The sequence below is a fragment of the Oryctolagus cuniculus genome, chromosome 9 (genome assembly GCF_051225735.1).
Source record: "Oryctolagus cuniculus isolate XC-2025 breed Fujian yellow rabbit chromosome 9, ASM5122573v1, whole genome shotgun sequence".
In the NCBI taxonomy this organism is placed as follows: Eukaryota; Metazoa; Chordata; class Mammalia; order Lagomorpha; family Leporidae; genus Oryctolagus; species Oryctolagus cuniculus.
Genome location: NC_142875.1, coordinates 122,686,778 through 122,708,389, shown reverse-complemented (window position 1 = coordinate 122,708,389; position 21,612 = coordinate 122,686,778). Strand labels below are relative to the sequence as shown.

At 43.4% G+C, this 21,612-nt stretch overlaps 2 protein-coding genes across 31 annotated transcripts in view; one reads left to right on the top strand and one right to left on the bottom strand.

Annotated features, from left to right (window-relative positions):
* The window catches only part of DNAI7 (dynein axonemal intermediate chain 7), an 85,911-nt gene extending 71,599 nt beyond the window's left edge, over window positions 1-14,312 (top strand). For 13 of the 21 annotated variants that reach the window (XR_016213590.1, XR_016213594.1, XR_016213592.1 and 10 more), the window contains 4 exons: window positions 9,874-10,088; window positions 11,724-11,891; window positions 13,100-13,213; window positions 13,869-14,312. Coding sequence is in view for 13 of the 21 variants with exons in the window: in XM_089304694.1 (XP_089160820.1) it covers window positions 9,874-10,088; window positions 11,724-11,891; window positions 13,100-13,213; window positions 13,869-14,144 (773 nt within the window). In the remaining 8 variants the exon portion in view is untranslated. Of the gene's footprint in view, window positions 1-9,873; window positions 10,090-11,723; window positions 12,176-13,099; window positions 13,214-13,868 lie in introns of those variants that run through there. The other 8 variants (XR_016213593.1, XM_089304700.1, XM_070049514.2 and 5 more) reach the window with 3 other exon arrangements.
* IRAG2 (inositol 1,4,5-triphosphate receptor associated 2) overlaps window positions 14,267-21,612 on the bottom strand; it is a 116,975-nt gene continuing 109,629 nt past the window's right edge. For all 10 annotated transcript variants that reach the window (XM_089304677.1, XM_089304678.1, XM_089304679.1 and 7 more), the window contains 7 exons: window positions 19,399-19,546; window positions 18,574-18,617; window positions 16,843-16,905; window positions 16,696-16,745; window positions 16,332-16,433; window positions 15,202-15,309; window positions 14,267-14,736 (listed from right to left, as the gene is read on the bottom strand). In XM_089304677.1, the coding sequence (XP_089160803.1) occupies window positions 14,493-14,736; window positions 15,202-15,309; window positions 16,332-16,433; window positions 16,696-16,745; window positions 16,843-16,905; window positions 18,574-18,617; window positions 19,399-19,546 (759 nt within the window). In that variant the 3' untranslated portion in view covers window positions 14,267-14,492. The remainder of the gene's footprint in view (window positions 14,737-15,201; window positions 15,310-16,331; window positions 16,434-16,695; window positions 16,746-16,842; window positions 16,906-18,573; window positions 18,618-19,398; window positions 19,547-21,612) is intronic.

Below are 21,612 nucleotides of genomic sequence, written 5' to 3'. Positions count from 1 at the left end.
TGATTGATGTTGATTTTGTAGTCTACACCTTGACTGAACTCCTGTGTCAGCTCTGAGAGTCTTTTGGTGAAACCTTTAGGTTCTATATAGGGAAATGTCATTTACAAACAGGATAAGTTGACATCCTTCTTTAATGCATGTAGTCTTTTACTTCTTCCCTCTCTCACTCCTCTCTCTCCCCCTTCTCTCTCCCTCTCTCTCTTACTCTTTCAAATAAATAATCTTTTTTTTTTTTTTTTTTAAAGGAAGGTATAATTTGCAGTGAAGCCATCCTGTCTTGGGATTTGTTGTTTGGAGACTACTTATTGCTGATTGAATCTCCTTATTTGCTATAGATTTTCTGTGTCTTAATGGTTCAGTTTTGGTAGATAATATGTATTGAGAAATTTATTCTTTTCTAGGCTTTCCATTTTGTTGGCCATATATTTTTTTCCTTTTACTCTTTAATTTTTTAAAGCTTTTATTTAATGAATGCAAATTTCATAGGTATAGCTTTAGGAATACAGTGGTTTTTCACCTCATACCCAGCTTCCCACCCCCCACTCCCATCCCGCCTCCTACTCCCTCTCCCATCCCATTCTTCATTAAGATTCATTTTTAATTACCTTTATATACAGAAGACCAACTCTATAATAAGTAAAGATTTCAACAGTTTGCACACACACACACACACACACGCACGTGCACAATATAAAAAGTACTCTTTGGGAACAAGTTCTGCAGTTAGTTCTCATAGCAGAACTCATTCAGAGGTGCTTCATGCGGAGTAGGTGCACAGTGACTCCTGTTGTTAATGTAACAATTGACACTCTTATTTATGACATCAGTGATCACCTGAGGCTCTTGCCACGAGCTGCCAAGGCTATGAAATAATCTTGTGACCACAAACTGCGTCAGTCGTTAGACAAGTCCATCAGTAAAGTGGAAGTTCTCTCCTCCCTTCAGAGCAAAGTCCGTCCTTCTGTGATGGTCCCTTCTGAGAAGGGGCCACTGAGGTCTCACTCACAGGTATTTTTCATGTAGGATATTTTTTGCTACAGTGGCTTGGCTTTCCATGCCTGAATTTCTCTCATGGACTTTTTAGCTAGACCAAGAAGCCTTAAGGGCTGATTCTGAGGTCAGAGTTTACTTATATCGATTGTCATTCTGTGAGTCTGCTGTGTGGACTACTTTCCATGTTGGACATTCTCTATTATTATTACCAGGCACTTGATGCTATTTATATGATCTCTTTAACACTTAATCCTATCAATATATTCACTTTAACACTTAATATGATCACTTTAACAACTGAGATAGCATTTTACAGCTTTACAGTTACAAACTTCCTCCTCCTTACTCCCTCTCTTTTTTTTTTTAGTGAGATCTGTTTTCAATTGATTTTATATACATATGATTAACTGTGTCAACTAAAGAGTTCAACATACAGTATGAAGAAAAGAAAAAAATAAAAATAAAATAAAAATGAAAAACTGTCCCTCAATTGTCAGGGCATGACTGTTCAAGTCATTGTTTCTAAAATTGTCAATTTCACTTCTATAGTTTTCATATTAGGAGCACTATTGATTCTCACTGATCAGTAATAACATATGGTATTTGTCTCTTTGGGACTGGGTTTTTTCACCAAGTATAAAGTTTTCCAACTTGCCCCATTTTGTTGCAGATGACCGGATTTCATCCTTTTCTACTGCTGTGTGGTATTCCATAGTGCACATATCCCACAATTTCTTTACCTAGTCTTTGGTTGATGGGCATTTACATTGATTCCATGTCTTAGCTATTGTGAATTGAGCTGTAATAAACATGAACATGCAGATAGCACTTTTGTTTACTGATTTCATCTCCCTTGGGTAAATTCCCAGGAGTGGGATAGCTGGGCCATATGGTAGGTCTATATTCAGGTTTTTGAGGTATCTCCATACTGTTTTCCTTAGTGGCTTTACTAGTTTACATTCCCACCAGCAGTGGATAAGGTATCTTTTTTCCTACTTCCTCTCTAGCATTTGTTGTTGTTGATTTCCATATGATAGCCATTCTTTTTTTTTTTTTTTTTTTTTTTTTTTTTTTGGTTAAAGATTTATTTATTTATCTGCGAGATCGAGTTATAGACTGAGAGGGAGAGACAGAAAGAGAGGTCTTCCTTCCAGTGGTTCACTCCCCAAATGGCCGCAATGGTTGGAGCTGTGCTGATCCAAAGCCAGGAGCCAGGAACTTCTTCCTGGTCTCCCATGCAGGTGCAGGGGCCCAAGCACTTGGGCCATCTTCTGCTGCTTTCTCAGGCCACAGCAGAGAGCTATACTGGAAGAGGAGCAGCCAGGACTAGAACTGGTGCCCATATCGAATGCCAGGGCCACAGGCAGAGGATTAACCTACTGCCCCAAGAGAGCCATTCTAGCTGGAGTGAGGTGAAACCTCATTCTGGTTTTGATTTGCATTTCCCTGACAGCTAGTGATCCTGAACATTTTTTCCTGTGTCTCTTGGCCATTTGGATTTCCTCTTTTGAAAAATACCTTTTTAAATCCCTTGCCCATCTCTTAACTGGGTTGTTTGTTTTATAATTGTGGAGTTCCTTGAACTCTTCATAGCTTCTGGTTACTAATCCTTTATCGGTTGTATAGTTTGCAAATAATTTCTCCCAGTCTTGCAGTTGCCTCTTCGTTTTCCTGACTTTCATTTGCCATATAAAAGCTTCTCAATTTGAAGTAATCCCTTTTGTAAATTTGGCTTTGACTGCCTGTGTCTCTGGGGTCTTTTCCAGGAATTCTTTGCCTGTGCCAGTAACTTGCAGGGTTTCCCCAATGTTCTCTAACAATGGTGTCGGGTCATAGATTTGAATCTTTAATCCCTGTTGAGTGGATTTTTGTGTAAGGTGTAAGGTAGGGGTCTTGCTTTATTCTTTTGCATGTGGGCATCGAGTTTTCCCAGACCATTTGTTGAAGAGACTGTCCTTGCTCCAGGGATTGGCTTTAGCTCCTTGGTCAAATATAAGTTGGTTGTAGATACTTGGATAGATTTTCTCTCCCATTGGTCTATCCATCTGTTTTTGTACCAGTTCCAGTCTGCTTTGATCATAAATGCCCTGTAGTGTGTCTTGAAATCTGGTGTTGTGATGCCTCTGGCTTGGTTTTTGTTGTATAAGATTGCTTTAGCTATTCCAAGTCTCCTGTTCCTCCATATGAATTTCAGCATCCTTTTTTCTAGATCCGAGAAGAATGTCTGCTGTTCTGATTGGCATCACATTGAATCTGTAAATTAGTTTCACAAGAATGGGTATTTTGATGATACTGATTTTTCCAATCCACAAGCATGGAAGTTTTCCATTTTTTCTATCTTCTTCTGTTTCTTTCTTTAATGTTTCGTAATTCTCATTGTAGAGATCTTTGACATCCTTGGTTAAATTTACTCCAAGGAATTATTTTTTTTTTGTAGCTACTGTGAATGGACCTCTCACCTGGGTAGCTGGGTTGGCTGCACCAATCTCTTCGCTCGGTCCCTGTGCCGCTCCTTCGCTGCACGTCTGCCACCTCATCTGCGTTTCTGCTCCCCCATTGTGGACCTGAGCAGTCTCTGCCAGACACCTGGGCCACTCTATGCAAACTTCTCACTATCCGTGTTTCCCCATGCGACTCAGAACTTCCCACTGCTATACTGCCATCCTGACCCTCCTCCACAGTGAGTCTCCTTGCAGTCTTCAATGATCTTTTGTGTGTCTGTGGTATCTCAGTTGTAATGTCTGCTTTTTTCATCTCTGATCTTAACGTTTGTTAGCCTTGTCTTGTTCTTCATTAGGTTAAAGGCTTCTCAGTTTTATTTTAAAAAATGAACTGACCACTGATGTTTTGTTTCTCGGAGTCGCTTTCATTTATTTCTGCTCTGAAATTTATTTACTTCCTTCTAACTTTGACTCTTCTCTAGGTCCTTGAGATGCATCACTGAGTTCTTTATTCAGTATCTTTCATTTTTTGTGTAGGTAGTTACTACTGTAAACTTCTTTGTTAGTGCTACTTTTTCTGCATCCTATAAGTTTTGGCATTTTCATTTCTTTCAATTTTGATTTAAATTATTCTAATTTCCCTTTTAGTTTCACTGAACCATTGTTCATTCAGAAGCATTTGTTAGCTCTTTATACAGTTGTGTAATTCCTCAAAGTTACTTTGTTGTGGGTTTCTAATTTTATTCTATGGTGATCAGCAAAGTTATGATTGTGATTTTTGGAATTTGTTTAGACTTGTTTTGTACCTTACTAGATGGTTCTTTTTAGAGAATATTGTATATGCTGATGAAAATAATATGTGTTCTGCAGCTGTTGGTGCAATCTTCTGTAAATGTCTGTTAGGTTTATTTGGTCTACAGTGAAGTGTAATGCTGATGTTTCTTTGTTGATATTTATGTCAGGATGATCTGTCCATCGATGACAGTGGGATGTTGAAGTCTCCACTGCTGTGCTGGAGTCCATCTCTCCTTTTAGATCTAATATTGTATTAAATTTGGTTATCTGACATGAAGTGCAAATATGCTTACAGTTACTGTATTTTGTTGAGTTAGCGTCTTGGTCATTATATAGTGACCTTTGTCTTTTTTAATATCTTAGTCTGTTTTGGGTGATTCTTAGGTATAGTGGTTTTTCTTTGTGTGGAATATCATTTGCCACCCTTTCACTTTTTGTTTGTCTCCTTACTCGGGAAGTGAGTCTCTTGTAGGCAACCTATCATTGTTCTCTCTTCTTAAATTCAATCAGTCAACTTATATGTTTTAATGGGGGGAATCAGGGTCACTCGAGCTTATTATTGGTAAGTAAAGACTTCTGTCTGTATGTAATGTTTTATATTATTTTCTTCCTGTTTGGTTGTTGACCTTGGTTGTTGACCTTTGTGTTTTGTTGGTTTGCTGAGTGGATAAGGTTTGATTCTCCACAGTTTCCCTTTGTGTATGGGTTTTATACTTCAGTGTTTTCCAGTAGGTTTTATGCTTTAATGTGGGTTTTGTTGTGACATAATCTTTTTTTTTTTTTTTTTTGACAGGCAGAGTGGACAGTGAGAGAGAGAGACAGAGAGAAAGGTCTTCCTTTGCCGTTGGTTCACCCTCCAATGGCCGCCGCGGCCAGCGCGCTGCGGCCGGCGCACCGCGCTGATCCGATGGCAGGAGCCAGGAGCCAGGTGCTTTTCCTGTTCTCCCATGGGGTGCAGGGCCCAAGGACCTGGGCCATCCTCCACTGCACTCCCTGGCCACAGCAGAGAGCTGGCCTGGAAGAGGGGCAACCAGGACAGAATCCGGCGCCCCGACCGGGACTAGAACCCGGTGTGCCGGCGCCGCTAGGCGGAGGATTAGCCTAGTGAGCCGCGGCGCCGGCCGTGTGACATAATCTTTTAAAAATTTTGTTTTCATTTTTATTTGAAAGGCAGAGAAGCAGAAATACAGAGACAAAGATCTTCCATCCACTGATGTACTCCCTAAATGCCTACAATATCCAGACCTGGGCCAGACTAAAACCAGGAGCCTGGCACTTAACCTGGGTTGCTGGCGTGGGTAGCAGGGACCCGAGTACTGGAGCCATCACTTGCAGCCATCCGCGGTGTGCATTAGCAGGAAGCTAGGTCAGGAGCGGAGCAGCCTGGACTCAAACCGAGTACTCCGATTTCCAATGTGTGCTTCCCAAGCAGAAACCTTACTGGTGTGCCACATGCCCGCCCTGTGATTGTTATTCTCTGTATTTTGCTTCCGGGTGTAGAACTCCCCTTAACATCTTTTGAAAGGCCAGTTTGGTGGTGATGAATTCCTTCAAGTTTTTCTTGTCTTGGAAAATCTATTGCCCCTTGATTTTGAAGGATAGCTGTGCTCGTGTTCTTGGTTGGCAGTTTTTTTTTCTTTCAGAACTTGAATATGTCATTCTTTGTCCTCATGGCTTGTAAGGTGTTTACTGAGTGATTTGCTGTTACTTGAAATCTTGGTGTTGCACTTTGCTAGTTCCATCATAATGTGCACGGTGAGGCTCTTCTCTGGTTGTGTCTCTCCGAGGTCCTGTCCACCCTGGGTATTTGGATGTCCATATCGAGATTGGTGATACTTCAGCCTTAAGGTCACGAAATAGTGTTTCTGTGCCTGGACTCTTCCCCTGCAGATAGCCCCAGAATTCAACTCTCTGTTCACGTAGTGGTATCCTAAAGGTCTCAGAGTTGTCATCATTTGGTGGGCAGATATCTGTCTTCAAGGTCAGATACTGCAGTTTGCTTTTGAGGATTTTAACTGTAGTCTTTAAAATCTGTAAATATGTATTTAAGAGGAAGAGAGATGGAGAGAGAGAGATGTCCATGATAGCCAGAGCTGGAATAAAGATGGCAACCAGGGGCCGGCGCCGTGGCTCAATAGGCTAATCCTCCGCCTTGCGGCGCTGGCACACCGAGTTCTAGTCCCGGTCGGGGCGCCGGATTCTGTCCCGGTTGCCCCTCTTCCAGGCCAGCTCTCTGCTGTGGCCAGGGAGTGCAGTGGAGGATGGCCCAAGTCCTTGGGCCCTGCACCCACATGGGAGACCAGGAGAAGCACCTGGCTCCTGCCATCGATCAGCATGGTGCGCCAGCCGCAGCGCGCCGGCCACGGCGGCCACTGGAGGGTGAACCAACAGCAAAGGAAGACCTTTCTGTCTCTCTGTCTCTCTGTCTCTCTCACTCTCTCACTGTCCACTCTGCCTGTCAAAAAAAAAAAAAAAAAAGATGGCAACCAGGAGAACAATCCACATCTGCCGCCTGCATAGCAAGAACCCAATTTCTTGAGCCATCACAGTTGCCTCCCAGGGCCCGCACTGACAGGAAACTGGGGGTCAGGAATTGGAGCCAGCAAAGAATGCACAGGGCGGCCTCTGCAGGATGCAGGACTCTTAACCATTTGCCCGAAGGGGCACTCTCCTAACTGCATTTTTTTGTTTCGCTTATTGTGTTATTTTCTAAGATTCCTGTTTGGCTCCTTTTTCAGGATCTTTCTCTCTCTGGTGATTTCTCATTCATATCATGAATTGTTTTCCTAATTAATGTCATCAAATCTGTATGCTTGTGTACCTCATGGAGTTTACTTCTAATTATTCTTTTAATTTATCAAACATGTCATCAATCTACTTTTCTTGGAAGTCTGTAGCTAAAGTTATTGTGTTCCTGTATCTTGTTTTTTTGTTCCCATATTGAGATTCACACATTGGACAGACCAGTGTTCTCCATCACTGTGATCAGGTGGCTTTATAATCAGTGATTCTTTTTTCCCTGAGGCTGTGTCTCCGAGGCATGTTGATGTGGTCGGCTGGTTGGCTGTGGTTCCATAGGGACACCACGGTTCTGGGCAGGGTACATGCAGATGCGGTATCCGAGAGCTCTTCTGATTCCAGGATCCATGTGTAGGGAGGGGGTACTGAGGTGGCCCAAGTAGGTGTGGTGTGTGCACATTCTGTGTGACTAATGCAGCGGTTTGAGCGATGGCATTGGAAACAAGGAGCATGCTGGGTATTTCTTTAGCAGCCTCATAGGGAGGAGGTGGGCAGAGTGCTGGCTCGGGCTCATTGCATGCTGGTGGTGGGTGGCTCTTGGTCCTGCTGTGGTGAAGGTGGACGGTGGAGCACATACTCTGTGGGCCAGCAGTGGCTAGTCATGAATGCTAGTAGCTTGGAACTCAGGCGCAGCAGCGTATATGTGAGGTCAGTGACACAGGCAACATGACTCTGTGTACACAATGTCTCCCCTTGCCATAGCAGTGGCTTCGGAGGAGACGGTCCAAGTCGCTGCCCTGAAGTGAAAGTCGATGTGGACACGAGGCAGCTGCCCGAACACGCCTCCAGGGTGGCAACATCTGTATAGCTCTCCTGTCACTAAGGTTGCTGGCGTCCACAGGGTAGGTCCCGCTGACTGTGGGTCCCCCTTTCACCCTTTCCTGCACACCAAGGAGTTGCCCTGGGCGAGAAGCACAGTCAGAGCTTCCTGTTGGCTTTACTGCAGTGCCTGCCGCTGTTGCTGTCACTGCCTCTCTGGCCGTGCGCCAGCTCCAAATGCAGCCATTTCTTGTCCTCATTCTTTTTCACACAGGGGAAGGCGAGAGCTCGGCACCGCTGTGCAGCCATCTTGCCAGGCAGCCTGGCTGAATTCTGAAAGGCCTTGATCTTCATGGCTGAATGGACGTGGTTTTAAGCATCCTAAATACATGTCATGTAGCTTTGCTGTTTCACATTCACCCATTTGTAAAGGGATTTCTGTGTGTGCCGTGGGATGGAAATAGCTGGGACTACTAAGGCTGGGAGCTCTTACTTCACCCAGGTACCCTATTCTTCTGCTGGACAGTGAGAAATAGAGAGGAACGGGGCCTTGTTAGTTCTTTGCTCTAGGAGTCCTGGAAGTTGCAGGCGAGGCAGAGGGAAATGTCATCCTGTAGTGTAGTAAGGAGGCGGAAAGCTGGGAAGAGCTGTACACAGGGACTGGGTCCATCTCGAGTCCAGGAAGGCTTCTCATGGCTGGGAAGTGGAACACCGCTTGTCAAGACAGAACAGCTGCATGCAAGTCTGCACGAACACATGTTTTCAGTTGTTGGATATATGTATATCTGAGCAGGGAACTGCTAAGATCAAGGGTACATTTATATGACTGTTTTAAGAAAAGGAAAAAAAAATTTTAATGATGTAAACCAGCTTTACTTCTAGTTGTATTTAAGGTATACAAATTTTATGTGTTTGAAGTAACATAGTGACACTTTGCACCCTCCCCTCCCCCTTCTGCCTCTCCTATTCCCATTCTTATTTTTCACAAAGCTATTTTCTGTTAACTTGATACACATAAGATTAGCCCTACATTAAGTAAACATTTCAACAAGTAGTATGAAGAAAAAACACTGTTTCTCAATAATTGAGACAATGGCTTTTTAAAATCATTGCATCTCAAAGTGTCAAGTTCACACCTATAGATTACTTTGTAGGTCCTCTTAGTTTTTCAGAGGGGCTGTATCATTTTATGTGCCTACAATGTTTGTGCCTACAATGTGTGAGGTTTCCCATTTATCCATATTCTTACCAACATTTGTTGTCATGTCTTTTTATTATAGCCATTCTAGAGGGTGTGAACTGGATCTCACTGTGGTTTTAATTTGTATTACCCTAATTGACTAATATGGTTCAACTGTTTAACTTATCAGACTTCACCAAGGAAGATATATCAAAATGCTTATTTGAATCATTTACCTACTTCTAAGCTGGATTTTGAGTTGTCAGATACATAAAATATCAACTATTATATTTATATGAAAATTCCAGAACAGACAAGGAGAGGTTGTTAGTGGTTGCCTAAGACTGGAGAGGGGAACTGAATCAACTGTATATAGAACTAAGGGATTTTTATTAGGGGAATAACGATGTTCTAGACTGTTGTGGGCATTTAGGGAAGTGATAAGTTTTTCTTTCTCTGCATTTCAGATAAAGTGAAAAACTTAAGAACTTTTCAGAATGTCTTAGAACTGCATTGTGGTGGTTGTCTCATAGCTGAGCAAATTGTACTAAAAATAGTTACACACTTAAAGCAGGTGATTTTTAGCATTGTCTTAATATAAAGATCAAGCTAGTTTATCGAAGGAGGGATATTCTAAGAAGAAGTACGTGGACCCAGAGGCACATGGCGTTGATGGGGAGGGAACAGAAATTGGGCTGGAAACAAGTGTGTGAAGTGGCAAAGGTAAAGCCAGAGGAGTGCGTGAAAGCTGCGTCCTCTGGGTCTCCCTGCCATGCTGGTCCTGTAGGGAGGAGAAAACTCACAACCCGACTTCTTGTTGAGATGCAGCTCTAAGTGGAAAAGGTCATTTGTACACATTGCATTGCTGTGATTTCATGACTAATGTTACTTTCTTCACTTACTAAGGTCAATATTGGAGAACCGATGGCATCAGCAACATATCATACAAACAGAAAGAAAGACTGATAACATTTAGCCTGGACACTTTTGGCCCTATCACCTTGATCCAAGATACTCACATTAACATGCCGTACCAATCATGGGAGCTAAGGCCAATGGATTCAAATACAGTACTTCTGACTGTGACTACAATGTTCACTGAGATTCAAATACAAATTAAGGTGAGTTACTCTACTACAAGTTTCATCAAAGAAGCAACCTGTTTGATGGTGTGATAGTAATGTTAAATCTGTCATTGCTGATTTATATACCGAACTGCAACTCTGTCATTACATTGACATTCCCTTGGAGCTATCATTTCTGGGTGATGAATTGAATAGGCAATGACAGGTAAGCAGTGAGGCTCAAAGTTGTACAGATGAGTGAATGGACCAACGAGCCCAGTTGCAGTATCCATTTCAAAAATTTTTGAAGCACCCGTGAAGGGCTTCCTGATCTTTGTCTTCCAACCACTGAAGTCCCCCTCGAGGTTGGTCTCCACCTGAATGAGACTCCATTCCTCCTCAGTTAGAAATCAGAGTGTGAATTTCCAAGCACAGACGTCGACCAGTGGCTGCCTGGGGCTGAAGGCAGGGATGGAGGCTGGTGATGACTTCGCTGGTGCTGGCGGATCTTATCGGGAGGGATGGAAGGGCTCTACAGCTGGTGCATGGAGATAGCTGTGCACTCAGTTACTAAACATCACTGGGGAATACATGTGAAGTGATGATTTTATGATATAAAAACACATCTCAGTGTCATTTTTGTAAAGAGAGATAGCTTGGAATTCTTGTGAATTGTGACAGATGACTAGAACAATAGCGACTGGGAGATGCAGAGCTCAGGATCGTCTGTGCTATGAGGGCCCTTCAAATGCTGGTAACGTACCCTCCCACTTTATAGGGGGGGCGGGGAAGGAGGCCCCAGGAGGTTATGAAGCTGAGCGACTTTCGGAAGGTCGTGAAGGGGATTACAGATCTGGTGCCGAGTGAGGCTTTTGAACCCATGTGGTGCTGTTTCCCCTGTACCTTCCCAGCAGGCCTGCAGCCCCCTGTGGGAAAACTCTTCCTTTGTCCCCACAGAGACATACCAGCGCTTGCACACATGCTCATTTATTAATAGGAAGAAGGAAACCCCAGAAGCACTCAGTGTGCCTTACCAGGGCAGACTGCAGAGGAACATCCGTGCTAATATAGTAGCTACTGGCATTCTGTGGCTCAAGCTCCTGACACGTGACCAGCCGAAAGAAAGTAATACACTGTAACTATAGAAAGGACATTTGATCTTGAATACTTGGTCTGAAACATGAAAACTCATTACTTTTTATACTGATTACATATTGAAATATTTTATAGATTGGATAGAGTATTTTTAAATTTTGAGAGGCATGAATCTGTGTGCCTTCAAAGTGCCATTTTGCCAAACTCAAACTGGTAAGTTTTGCATCATGGTACATCATATGTGTAGATAAAATTAATGATCCTTAGACATGCAGTCAAGTATTTCCTGATTGAGTATGGGCATAAGCAGTATTCCTGTAGCTCAGAGGATAGCAAGAGACTTGAGAGAGCTTCTGGTCCACTGCCATGGTGGCTCAGAGGAAGCACTGGAAGGGTCTTGTTCATTGACTACTAAGGTAAAGTGGGGAATTTTACGCCTGGAGCCTTCAGGTCAGGCCTGATACACACCGGCCCTGCCTCCTCCTCAGTGCGGAGTGCTGCGGTTTCAAAGGGTAGCAACGTGAAGGATGGACCTAGAACATACTGAAATGATGATTTCCTTACTTTCTGTAAGCTTTCCTTTTTTATTTAAACCAGGAAAACCTCTGCATGTTAGCTTCGATCAAACTGAAAGACCAAGAACATCTCTCTATTTTGGAAGGAAAATGGATGGCTCCTGTTCCTTTCATTATCGCTTTGAAAGAAGCTGGGCTGAATATCTTCCCCTCGGAATACTCTCATTTCTATGTTGTTATGAACAGTAAGGCAAGAATGAAAATTTCTTCATTTAATATGGACACTTACAATGGTGATAAGTAGTGTACGTCAAGGTTCACCATGAGTTTTCTCTGTCCACTTGAAGGAAAGAATAAGTGGAAAGACCAGAAACCCAAGGTTCTCTTGAGTTTAATAATCTTCCCCAAGAAAATAAGCATGTAGTATCTTTCCTGTTAACAGCAGGTCAGTGTAGTGCAAGATAGTTTGAGCAACTTCATTTTTTGTACTGGCTGTTTTTCCATGAAGGCATGTACGTCTGATTTCATGAAAGAGTAAGTAATCCTGCATGTTCCCAAGCATGCTAAGTCAGGCAAAATTAAACACACACAAGGATCACCCGTGTACAAAATCCACTTCCTGTGACTTCTTGACAGAGCTCCTAGGTTGGTGAAATGTACTTTGTGCTCCTTCTAAGGCATTCAATAGGCTCCTTTTATGTTAAACTCTAGACTGTTCCCCCAACCATGTTAATTCTTCTAATTCTTAGAATACATATGGTACGCAAATGAAGACACCAAGTAACTTCTGATTGTGAAAGGGAGTATAAAACTCTTCTCTATACAAACTACAAGAACATACTCCTGAGTAGCCTGGAAAATGGCGCACCATGTAGGTAGATGGGACATTTAAAAACAAGCATGCAGCAAGGGATATGTAAATCTAGGCGTAGAAAAGAAACTCCTTGGTTTTAGTAACTGAAATTGCTTGCTACTCTGTAATGTTGAAGACTGTATCCTGTTCATGCTTCCAGAATAGTCAAGAACACTGGCCATGTACAGTTTGAGTATCTAGTTGAGTGCTGAGGTAACGAGAAATTAGGGTTTGAACAAAGGTTGACGGGAATGTATCCACATGTGTGTCTGGACACACTGCTTCCAGGCAGAGAGAACATCATCGCTGATAGAGAGCACAAGGGTGTAGCCCGGTGTGTTGCCGAGTGGAGGAAAGAACACAGTGGACAGGGAACCCGGAACTGATAGCGGGAGGTAAGGCCCGAAAGCTGCTGGGGTGTGGGGAAGAAAGGGTGGCTTCCGTCAGAGAGTCTTGTCAGTCTCTTAGAGTAGAGCCCCAAGCTACAACTGAAAGAGAGAAAGCCCTTGGCTCTGGTGTTGAGAGCAGACTGAAAGAAGCCGAGAATGGAAGGGAGACTTCCTGGGAAATCCTGAGGTCAACCCTATTTGTCGTCTTATTGACAGCTTCCTTTGGTAGAAATGAAAGCTTACCGACAAATGGCCCTGCTCAGTTCTGCTTTTGCATTTGGTTGGAGCAAATGGAATATGCTCTGCAGTTCTACAAAAGTTGTATTTAAGGTATAGTATGAAAAATCCATACTACACCTTTGTCCTCCGAAAGAAGATAGAGTACTCAAAACCTGAAGGAATGTAGACCATGGCCCCTCCTCTTAAAAAGGTAAAACAACACAACAATAAAGTGAAGACATTTTCAGCTCCATTTTGAGTGTCACATTTTAACTTTTGTCACACTTGAAACCAAGCTCTTTGAAGATTATGCCTTTGTTGTTATGGTACCAAGTGCTCTGGCCTTGAGGTCATGGTTCTCATCGGTGCCTCACCAGTCCTCCTCTGAGAGTGTGAGGCCTTGGCCTTCAGATTCTGACACACAGAAAGAAGGCGTCTCACCACATTCTACAATCCAGCCTACCCACACTTTAGCAGCAGTTAGTGAATGAGGTTTTGTTATTGCTTGTTTTTCCTCTACGGCAGTGCAGGTTCCCTGAAGGCAGGATTCTGCTGCTGTAGTTACCTATGGTCACCTGTTCTATCCCCAGTGCCTGGCACAGTGCTGGTGGAGTATGTGATGGGCTCTCAGTTACCATGAGTTGGGTGAATACAATGATGGGACATTAAGAATGTGTCCTTTAACCTCAGTACTGTGGGGGACTGAGTGGTAGTGGAAGATGACTGGAAGGGCTCAGCCTTCACTGATGTGTCTGACTTTCCGTAGGTGAGGGAGCACCTTGCAGAGGAACCCGCGGAGAGCCCCCCCTGGGAGCTTTTACTGTTCAGTGGGGACAGAGCGCAGCGACTGAGGGTGGACGAGGACAGCGAGTGCTTCTCCGAAGCGCTCAGAGAGGACACGGAGTTCCACGCGACCTTACTGCACATGGTCAAGGATTTTGCTTCTCCAGAAGCAATGGACAGAGTGCGGGCTGCGCAGTGCCTGGTGATCGACTCCGTGTGCCACCTGCTGTTCTCCACGAGACTCCTCAGCTACTCTTAATCGCCACTTCCACCAAGCATGGTAGAAAAGCATCAGGTATGAGTGACTGAATCATTCCCTGGCGGTTAATGTACTTTAAACAAAGTAGAGTTTTGTCTTTGCACACTGAGCTGAACGTTCACTGTATTTCAATGGTTCTTTATTTCAATAAAATGTAGCAGAACAATATATAATAATATCTTTCTCTAAAAGACCGCACCCTGCACACATGGAAGGGATGCAAAATCTCCGACAGTCATTCTGAGAACCTCTCGTTTGGGGTACTCTCCCAGGTAAAACTTACTAATTCACCAAGTTCACATACTGAAAGTTTAAAAACCAGGACACGCAAGGTCAGAGGTGCTGCAGTCACACTGGCGGTGGCCCATTGTGGCGGAGTCTGGTGAACGGCCACAAGAGATGCTCTAGGGCGCCCCAGGAGTCCCCTTCCTGGGCAGGAGCCGCTTCCACGGACTTCTGGAAGAATGGTCCCGTGAGGAAGCTCATCAAAGCTGCCAACAGCACGATGAAGGCAACAGAAAGCCACAGGGCCTTGTTCACCTTGTGGATGGAGGTCTTGAGGTTTGCTGCCCAGGAAGCTCCTGTGTCATAACTGCAAGGAAAGCACAGCAGTCGGTACGCCTGTCCCTACGTACCGCCCGTACAGCCTTCTACACTGCCTGTTGTGACTGACCGGCTTGGTCTGGGGTCCAGTGTGCAGTCTTTAAGAAAGAATCTGAAAATGTGGGGATTTAGGCAGCAGCTCTTAGCAAGCACACACACTCGTTCCTGGGCAGTCAGGCAGTGTGTGTATATGATCATGCCCCATGCTACGTATTTCCCATGATGCTTTTACTCCGTGAAAATGTAACCTGCATTTGTTTTAGAGCCACCCACAAACGGAAATGATTCTGTAACTAGTGTACTGTCTACCGTGGGGATAACAGCATTTTCTGTGTGCTAATTCATCTAATGCAATAACCTTCTATGTCAAAGAAAACGGAATGGCTGCTGCCTCTCCACTGCAGAAAACAGCGCTCACTGTGCGAGTGTACTACTGAGCAGAGAGACAACTTACACTGTGGAGACATCCCACTTGGAGGAGTTATTTTTCTTTTCAGAGAGACTTGACTTCCTTGTTCTTTCTACTGTTTCTTCTCCGGGTGGCTCTAAGTCATCTTTAGTTCTGGAAATAAAGTGCTGGTAAATTTTTGTAACTAGAAATAATATAAATGTAAACATAAAATATCGCCTACTTGGGGCTGGCATTGTAATGCAGCAGGTTTAGCCACCACCTGTGACATCAGCGTCCCCTGTGAATTTTTAAATCCCGAGCTTATCACATACTGACAGTGGAAGCTTTGAAAGGCAACAAGATTTCCATCCAGCTCAGAAAAGATCCATTAGCTTATGTTATCTTTGAGGATAGGGAGTTAGTACTGCGTATCTTCTTATCTCTTAGCCCTGCGCATACTGCAGCACACAGTGGATCTCCTAACTGAACAAAGGAAATGAAGACCAAGCGGCGTGCGCAGTGCCTGCCCGCAACACCGGGTTCCGTCCTCCCTCCCTTTCCCCCAACTTCCACTGGTGCAATCTTGATTAATTTCTGTGTGTGCAGATGGAGACTTTTGTCTCCTCTGCTCTCCATTTACCTGAGTGGAAAATAGTTCCATTCTTCCATGAGCTTTTCTCTAGTGTCTTCATGGGTATACATTTTTTTTTTGGCATCAAAGTTTGAAATTCATAATTTATTGTCCATAAAATGTTGAAGACACCTTGTGAGAGCTACAAAGCCAATGCATTCGCAAATAAACTGTACGGTGCTCTAGCATCAGTGTCATCAGAATCTTTCAAAATTACTATCTTTCTGGTGATGCAGTGCTGTGCTCATCTCCAGGGAATCATGATGATCCCTACTGTTTATGCCCACCTGTTAGGTGAATGGGCACAGCAGGTTAAAACCCGTGCTAGGGAGGCATCCCATGAGGGCCTGTCAGTGTCTCTGCTGCCCTTCCAGCTCCCTGCTACACACAGGGAAAGCAGTGGCAGGTGGTTCAGCTGATGAGGCCCCTGCCTTCAGCCTGCTGCAGCCTCGCCTATTGTGGCCATTCGGGAAGTGAGCCAACCGATGGAAGAGCCACCTGTCCCTTTGTCTTTCAGATACATAAGTCCTTCACAACAATCCACACAGCAAGCTTCACCTACTTGAGTGGACATTTTTCTTCTTCCCCATCTGCCCAGGAGTAGGTGCTGATAAATCGATGTAAGGAAGGACGCTGTTCGCTCTGCTTTGACCCCAAAATGCGCCTAAACAATGGTCAAACAAAATACAAGCTGCAGTCATCCACTGATTTCCTGCAGGTTAGGTCAGCACAGGAGTTGCATTTTCTACATTTGTCCTGGCCAAAGTGACCTAACTTCTATTTCATAACGTTAAAGCTTCAGTAAATAATTAGAAAAACTGGCATATGATCTGCTTCAGTATACTCTACATTATCACTTATCGCAGGTACTCATTTACCCCAATTATACAGTAAAGGTCCCAGAAAACTTCAGACAAATGACTTACCAACTGCTTGACCTCCTGCTGACCCGGTCGTTATTCTCCGCTGCAGCCGCCTTCCAGAGTTCAGATGTTCAGGAATGACAAATACAAATTGAGTGAGGTTTGCATGAGAATGAATTTGATGCTAAGAACGCTTGGGAGTTTTCTTACCGTTCCCACATTTCCAATATTTCTGGGTAAAGAGGCAATGGTCACTCTTCGAAGAGAAGATGGCTACCAGAAGGAAGAAAATGTGCATTTAGAAAATTCTTAGCATTCTGTGCCTATACACAACAGTGATGAACACACACACACCCCTATGCCCTTGCTGCTGAGTTACACAGTGGGCACACTTTCAAGGATCTTACTCTGACCAAGGTGCCTTCCAAAAACATTTTACCAATTCTAGACCACTACACTAGAGTTCTTTAAATTTGTAAAACAAAAATTGTTTCAGTTTGAAAGGCAGAGTTGCAGTGAAGAAGAGGCAGAGACAGAGACATCTTCTGACAGCTGGTTAACTCCCCAAATGGCTGCAACAGCAGGGGCTGGGGCTGGGCCAGACTGCAGCTATGAGCCAGGAGCTTCTTCGCGGTCTCCCATGTGGGTACAAGGGCCCAAGGACTCATCTCCCGATGCTTTCCCAGGCACACAGACATGGAGCTGGATTGGAGGTCGAGCAGCCGGGTCTTCCACTGGCACCCATATCAGATGTAGGCACTGCAGATGTAGCATGCTCTCTCTGGAATACCCATGAATCACTCACAACCTCCTCTGTGTGACATTTGCCCCTATTACTCGTGTGCTTGTTTCTCTCTTGCTACTGCTGCTTTATGCCTGCAAAGAGTTCCTCTATCTCAAGAGGACATCAGTATGTACATGTATGGCTTTTAATTTAATGATTTCATTTTTTCTCCCTTAACAGACTGTTAGAGAATCTCATGCTATTTTAATGAACGTCTGTGGTCCTAAATCAGCCTTGGGATTTTCACAGCACAGTTTTAAATAAATGTTTAATAAATAAAATAAAATGAATAAATAAAAGTTTAAATAAATGACACTTCATGAAATAAAAATATTTCACATGTAGCAAGCTGGAGCTTCACTGTGCATCCTTTTCATTTAATTTCAGAGATTAGTGAGCATCAAGCCTATTCAAGCAGTATCCAAGCAACCTGGCTTCTAATCATGTGTCTGACACTTCGATCATAACCTTCCTGCTTCTCTCTTCTCATCAGTGCGAGAGGGATTGGGATGGAATGACTACAAAAAGTGTGGAATCCTGATTTTCAGACACTTCCCCTTGAGTTTCAGTTGTCCATTCTCCCATCTTGAATTTGATTCTGAGCCCCGTCCACAGACCCCAAAATACATCTGTATTCTCCAGTCTTGTATACAATCAAGAATGAACACGCCAAGGTTGTGTTCCTGTCTAGGAAGCATCTTTACGGGGACATGGAACCCGGGTCTTGCTTCCTCCTTTTTCGTGGACTATGCTTTGATGTAACAACCAGCACTCGGTGCCTGGGTCTGAAGTAGTCACTGAGGCCATGAGGTGGAAGCCAAAGACAGACAGTGAAGCAGCAAGAAAGGAGACTGGTTCTTAGGGATGGTGCAAAGCCGTGCTGCTATTTTTTGAGAACCCAGTGTGGCTACACATTACAGAGAGAAACTACTGTCCTACTGGCTGGCCCTCCTGCTGTCAGGCCAACTAGGTATACACATAGAGCAGGAAGTATAAAGGCATACTTACTTCAACAGAAGTACGCATAACCATACCCCCGGACGTATGAATTAATGGCATGGTTTGCTGATTTACGTTTACAGGCATGTGAGTTCCAATACTTGAAACCCGTCTCACTTCTGTGCGTCTGATAGGCACTTAAATGAATGAGAAATTACCTTGGAGTTCAGAGATGCTGAACGCTTTTTAATTTGGCAGTCCTCTGAAAGGAAACACACATTTTAGACCGTACTCATGAAATGCATGTTAAAGCATTGGCCTTAATTCTTTACAAAGTAAAGCAAAGGACAGAAAAGATGTGTTTAAGAATCCAGAGAATGCTGAGCAGTAAAAATATCTGTCATCACTTACTGGGTGATGTGAAAAAACTGCCCCTGGAACCAGTGGGACACAGCCCTCTGTGTCCCTGCACGTGGCAGGCACTGAGAGAGTGAACGCTGTAAAGAGGAATCTAACATTCTACTGCAGAAGAATTATCAACTCTGGTTATACTTCTAGAGGAGGGGACGGTTCATGAAAATAAGAATCATCAGAAAACTCATTGTTTATTGACTTTTCCACGGCCACGTGTCTCTCTCTCTCTCTCTCCAGTTCGTCAGTCAGCATACTGTGCCAGGGTCACTGCTTCGTTGAGGGATTCAGAATTAACTTCAGTGAGCCTCTCTCATCAGTAATACTGTGCCTCACTGTACACCGGAGAAAAAAATCCATTCCAACATACGCTACATAGTGGAACACTAAGGTCACCTTAGTGAGATGAATTAACTACATCCTCTCATCTCAGCAATCTAAATTGACAAATTGTTGTTACATTTGTCATTACCAAAAATCCTCCATGTGTCCCAGTATGCCTTCTGACACTTTACTTCTGGCCATATAATCTAAACAAATGAGATCTTTGATTATAGCCTTAACCTAAAGACACAGTAACATTTAATAACAGAGCATGGAAGAGGAGAATGCGAGAGAAACATCACCAATACCTTCGTCGTCAAGAGGGCTAAAAGACCTTTCATTCTGCAAAAGGACCTGCTTCAGTTCCTCCAGTTCAGCGTGCTCTTTGGCATACATTCTCTTCAGGTTTTCTACATGCTGAATCATCACCTCCACTGCTTTACTGACCCGGCTTTCCTACACAGAGAAAAGCAGGTTTACATCGCAAGTACAATTCTCAGTATACAAAAGATGATGACTAAACACATGAACTTACCTTCACTCCTGCCCTGAATCCCAGTGACAATAAATCACATTTTTTTTTAAAAAAAGTATGAATTTACAAGGGCAAAGAGAATAGAGGATAATTTCATTTCAACAAGATTTTGCAAAGTGGACAGTAGGAGGACTCGGAGGACTAGGAGTACATGACTAAGACCTGGAAAAGCTACATCCTAAAAGAAGGTGGGTAAGCAAAGCCCAAAAGCAACCTAGGGGACACTACAGAGACCCCAAAGGCCGCTGAATGATCAGCACCTCTGGGACCCAGGTTGAGGGTGGGTATGTGCACAGGACTGGTTGAAAGTCTGCAAACACTGGGTAGAGCCACCGATGATCTCCCTTATTGTCACCAGCAGACCAACTTCCTCGCCACTACTTCAAAGCCTAGAGGGTGAATACCCAGAGACAGGTGAACAGAGTGTCCATGGTTGGAAACAGGGTTGTTGATGTATGTGTCATACTGAAAACAACAGATGTAAGCAAAGGTCTGCATACATCTTGAATACAGAGATCCCAGCTTAACTAACCATTCCACCCCCAAACACTGACAGCCAGGCTTATACCTGCGAAGTAGACAGGTGCGAGATGTTTCTCTGGGGAATCTGATACTCCAAGATGCAGTTCTTTTAACCACTGACCTCAGGGGTAGTACCCCAGTGAAACATCCTCACTTATACAAAGCTTAGAGTTCAGGATTTTCCCTGATACCCAGATGGTCAGATTTTAGGGGAAACCAAAACTCATAAACACAACCTAGAAGAAACAGTTTCTAGGCAAACAAACTTCAAGCAGACTAGCAATATCCTCAGAGTTAATACTTATTGTGTGCATGAAAAAGATGATATTACTGGAAATAATGCTCAGAACTTTAATCCAAAGAACTTCTGGAAATTAAAAATGTTGCAAAATAGCAGAGTTTAGAGAGAAAGTTGAAGCAATGGCCCTGAAACTAAATCCAAAAATACCAAGGCAGCAAAAAGTTGAGAAAGATCAGCTCCGGAGATCTAACATTCAAGGAAGTATTAAAGATGCAAAAAAAAAAAATCTGTAAAATACAGAAAATGAAACTACTTAAAAACATTTCCGGCACTCATAACCTTAAGTTTCCACCCTTAAAATAGTAACTCACAGCCTAAAACAGTAGATAAAAATAAACCAAAGGAGGGCAGTAGGGCAAAGAGAACATCCTACAAGATTCTAGAAAGTAGAAACTGTCATAGGCAAAGGCTCCAGAGTTAGAGAAGCCACAGCGTTTGATACCACCACCAGACCCAGGAGATGATAAAGCCATGCCAGGGAGATTCCAGAGGAAATGACCTGCGACCTGGAATCCTCCACACAGCCAGACTGGCAGCTGGGTGCCAGAACATAAAGCCACCTCGGTCACGTGACATCTCAAAAAGTTTACCTTCCACCAAAATGGAAAAAAATTAAAGAATAAGAGACAGAAAAGGAACTCAGGAAGGGAGACTCAACTTGAGAGAGTTTCCAGGACTTCTGTGCAAGTCCAAACAACCAGTCCAGATCAGCACAGATCTAAATCTCTGGAAGCCACATCTGAAAAATGAAACCAGCAGAACACCCATGAGCTTCAATGTCTTGGGAGACCTTGGCTCTTCAGAAGAGTTTTAGATGGACTAGAGCTAGGTATAGAGAAAGAACCATAGCGAAGACAAAAATAGCAAAGAAAATTAACTCCAGGAAGAACATGAATTTGTAGAGAAGGAAAAGTCATCTTCATAGACTAATACAATGTACGTGGTCATAATAATGTTTGCACAATTATTATAACTAATAATCACTAACTTATTATTTTTCTTCAATTTTTAAAAGCTTTTAAAGTTGCCTGATAAAGGACACAGTGAACCCACATGTACACATCAGCAAGCTTCAGGAACCAGCAACAGGTTGCCATGAGAGTTTCAGCTCTTGGCCATTTATTTTTAATAAAAAAAAAAAATAAAAGCAAGAGTAACTATTTC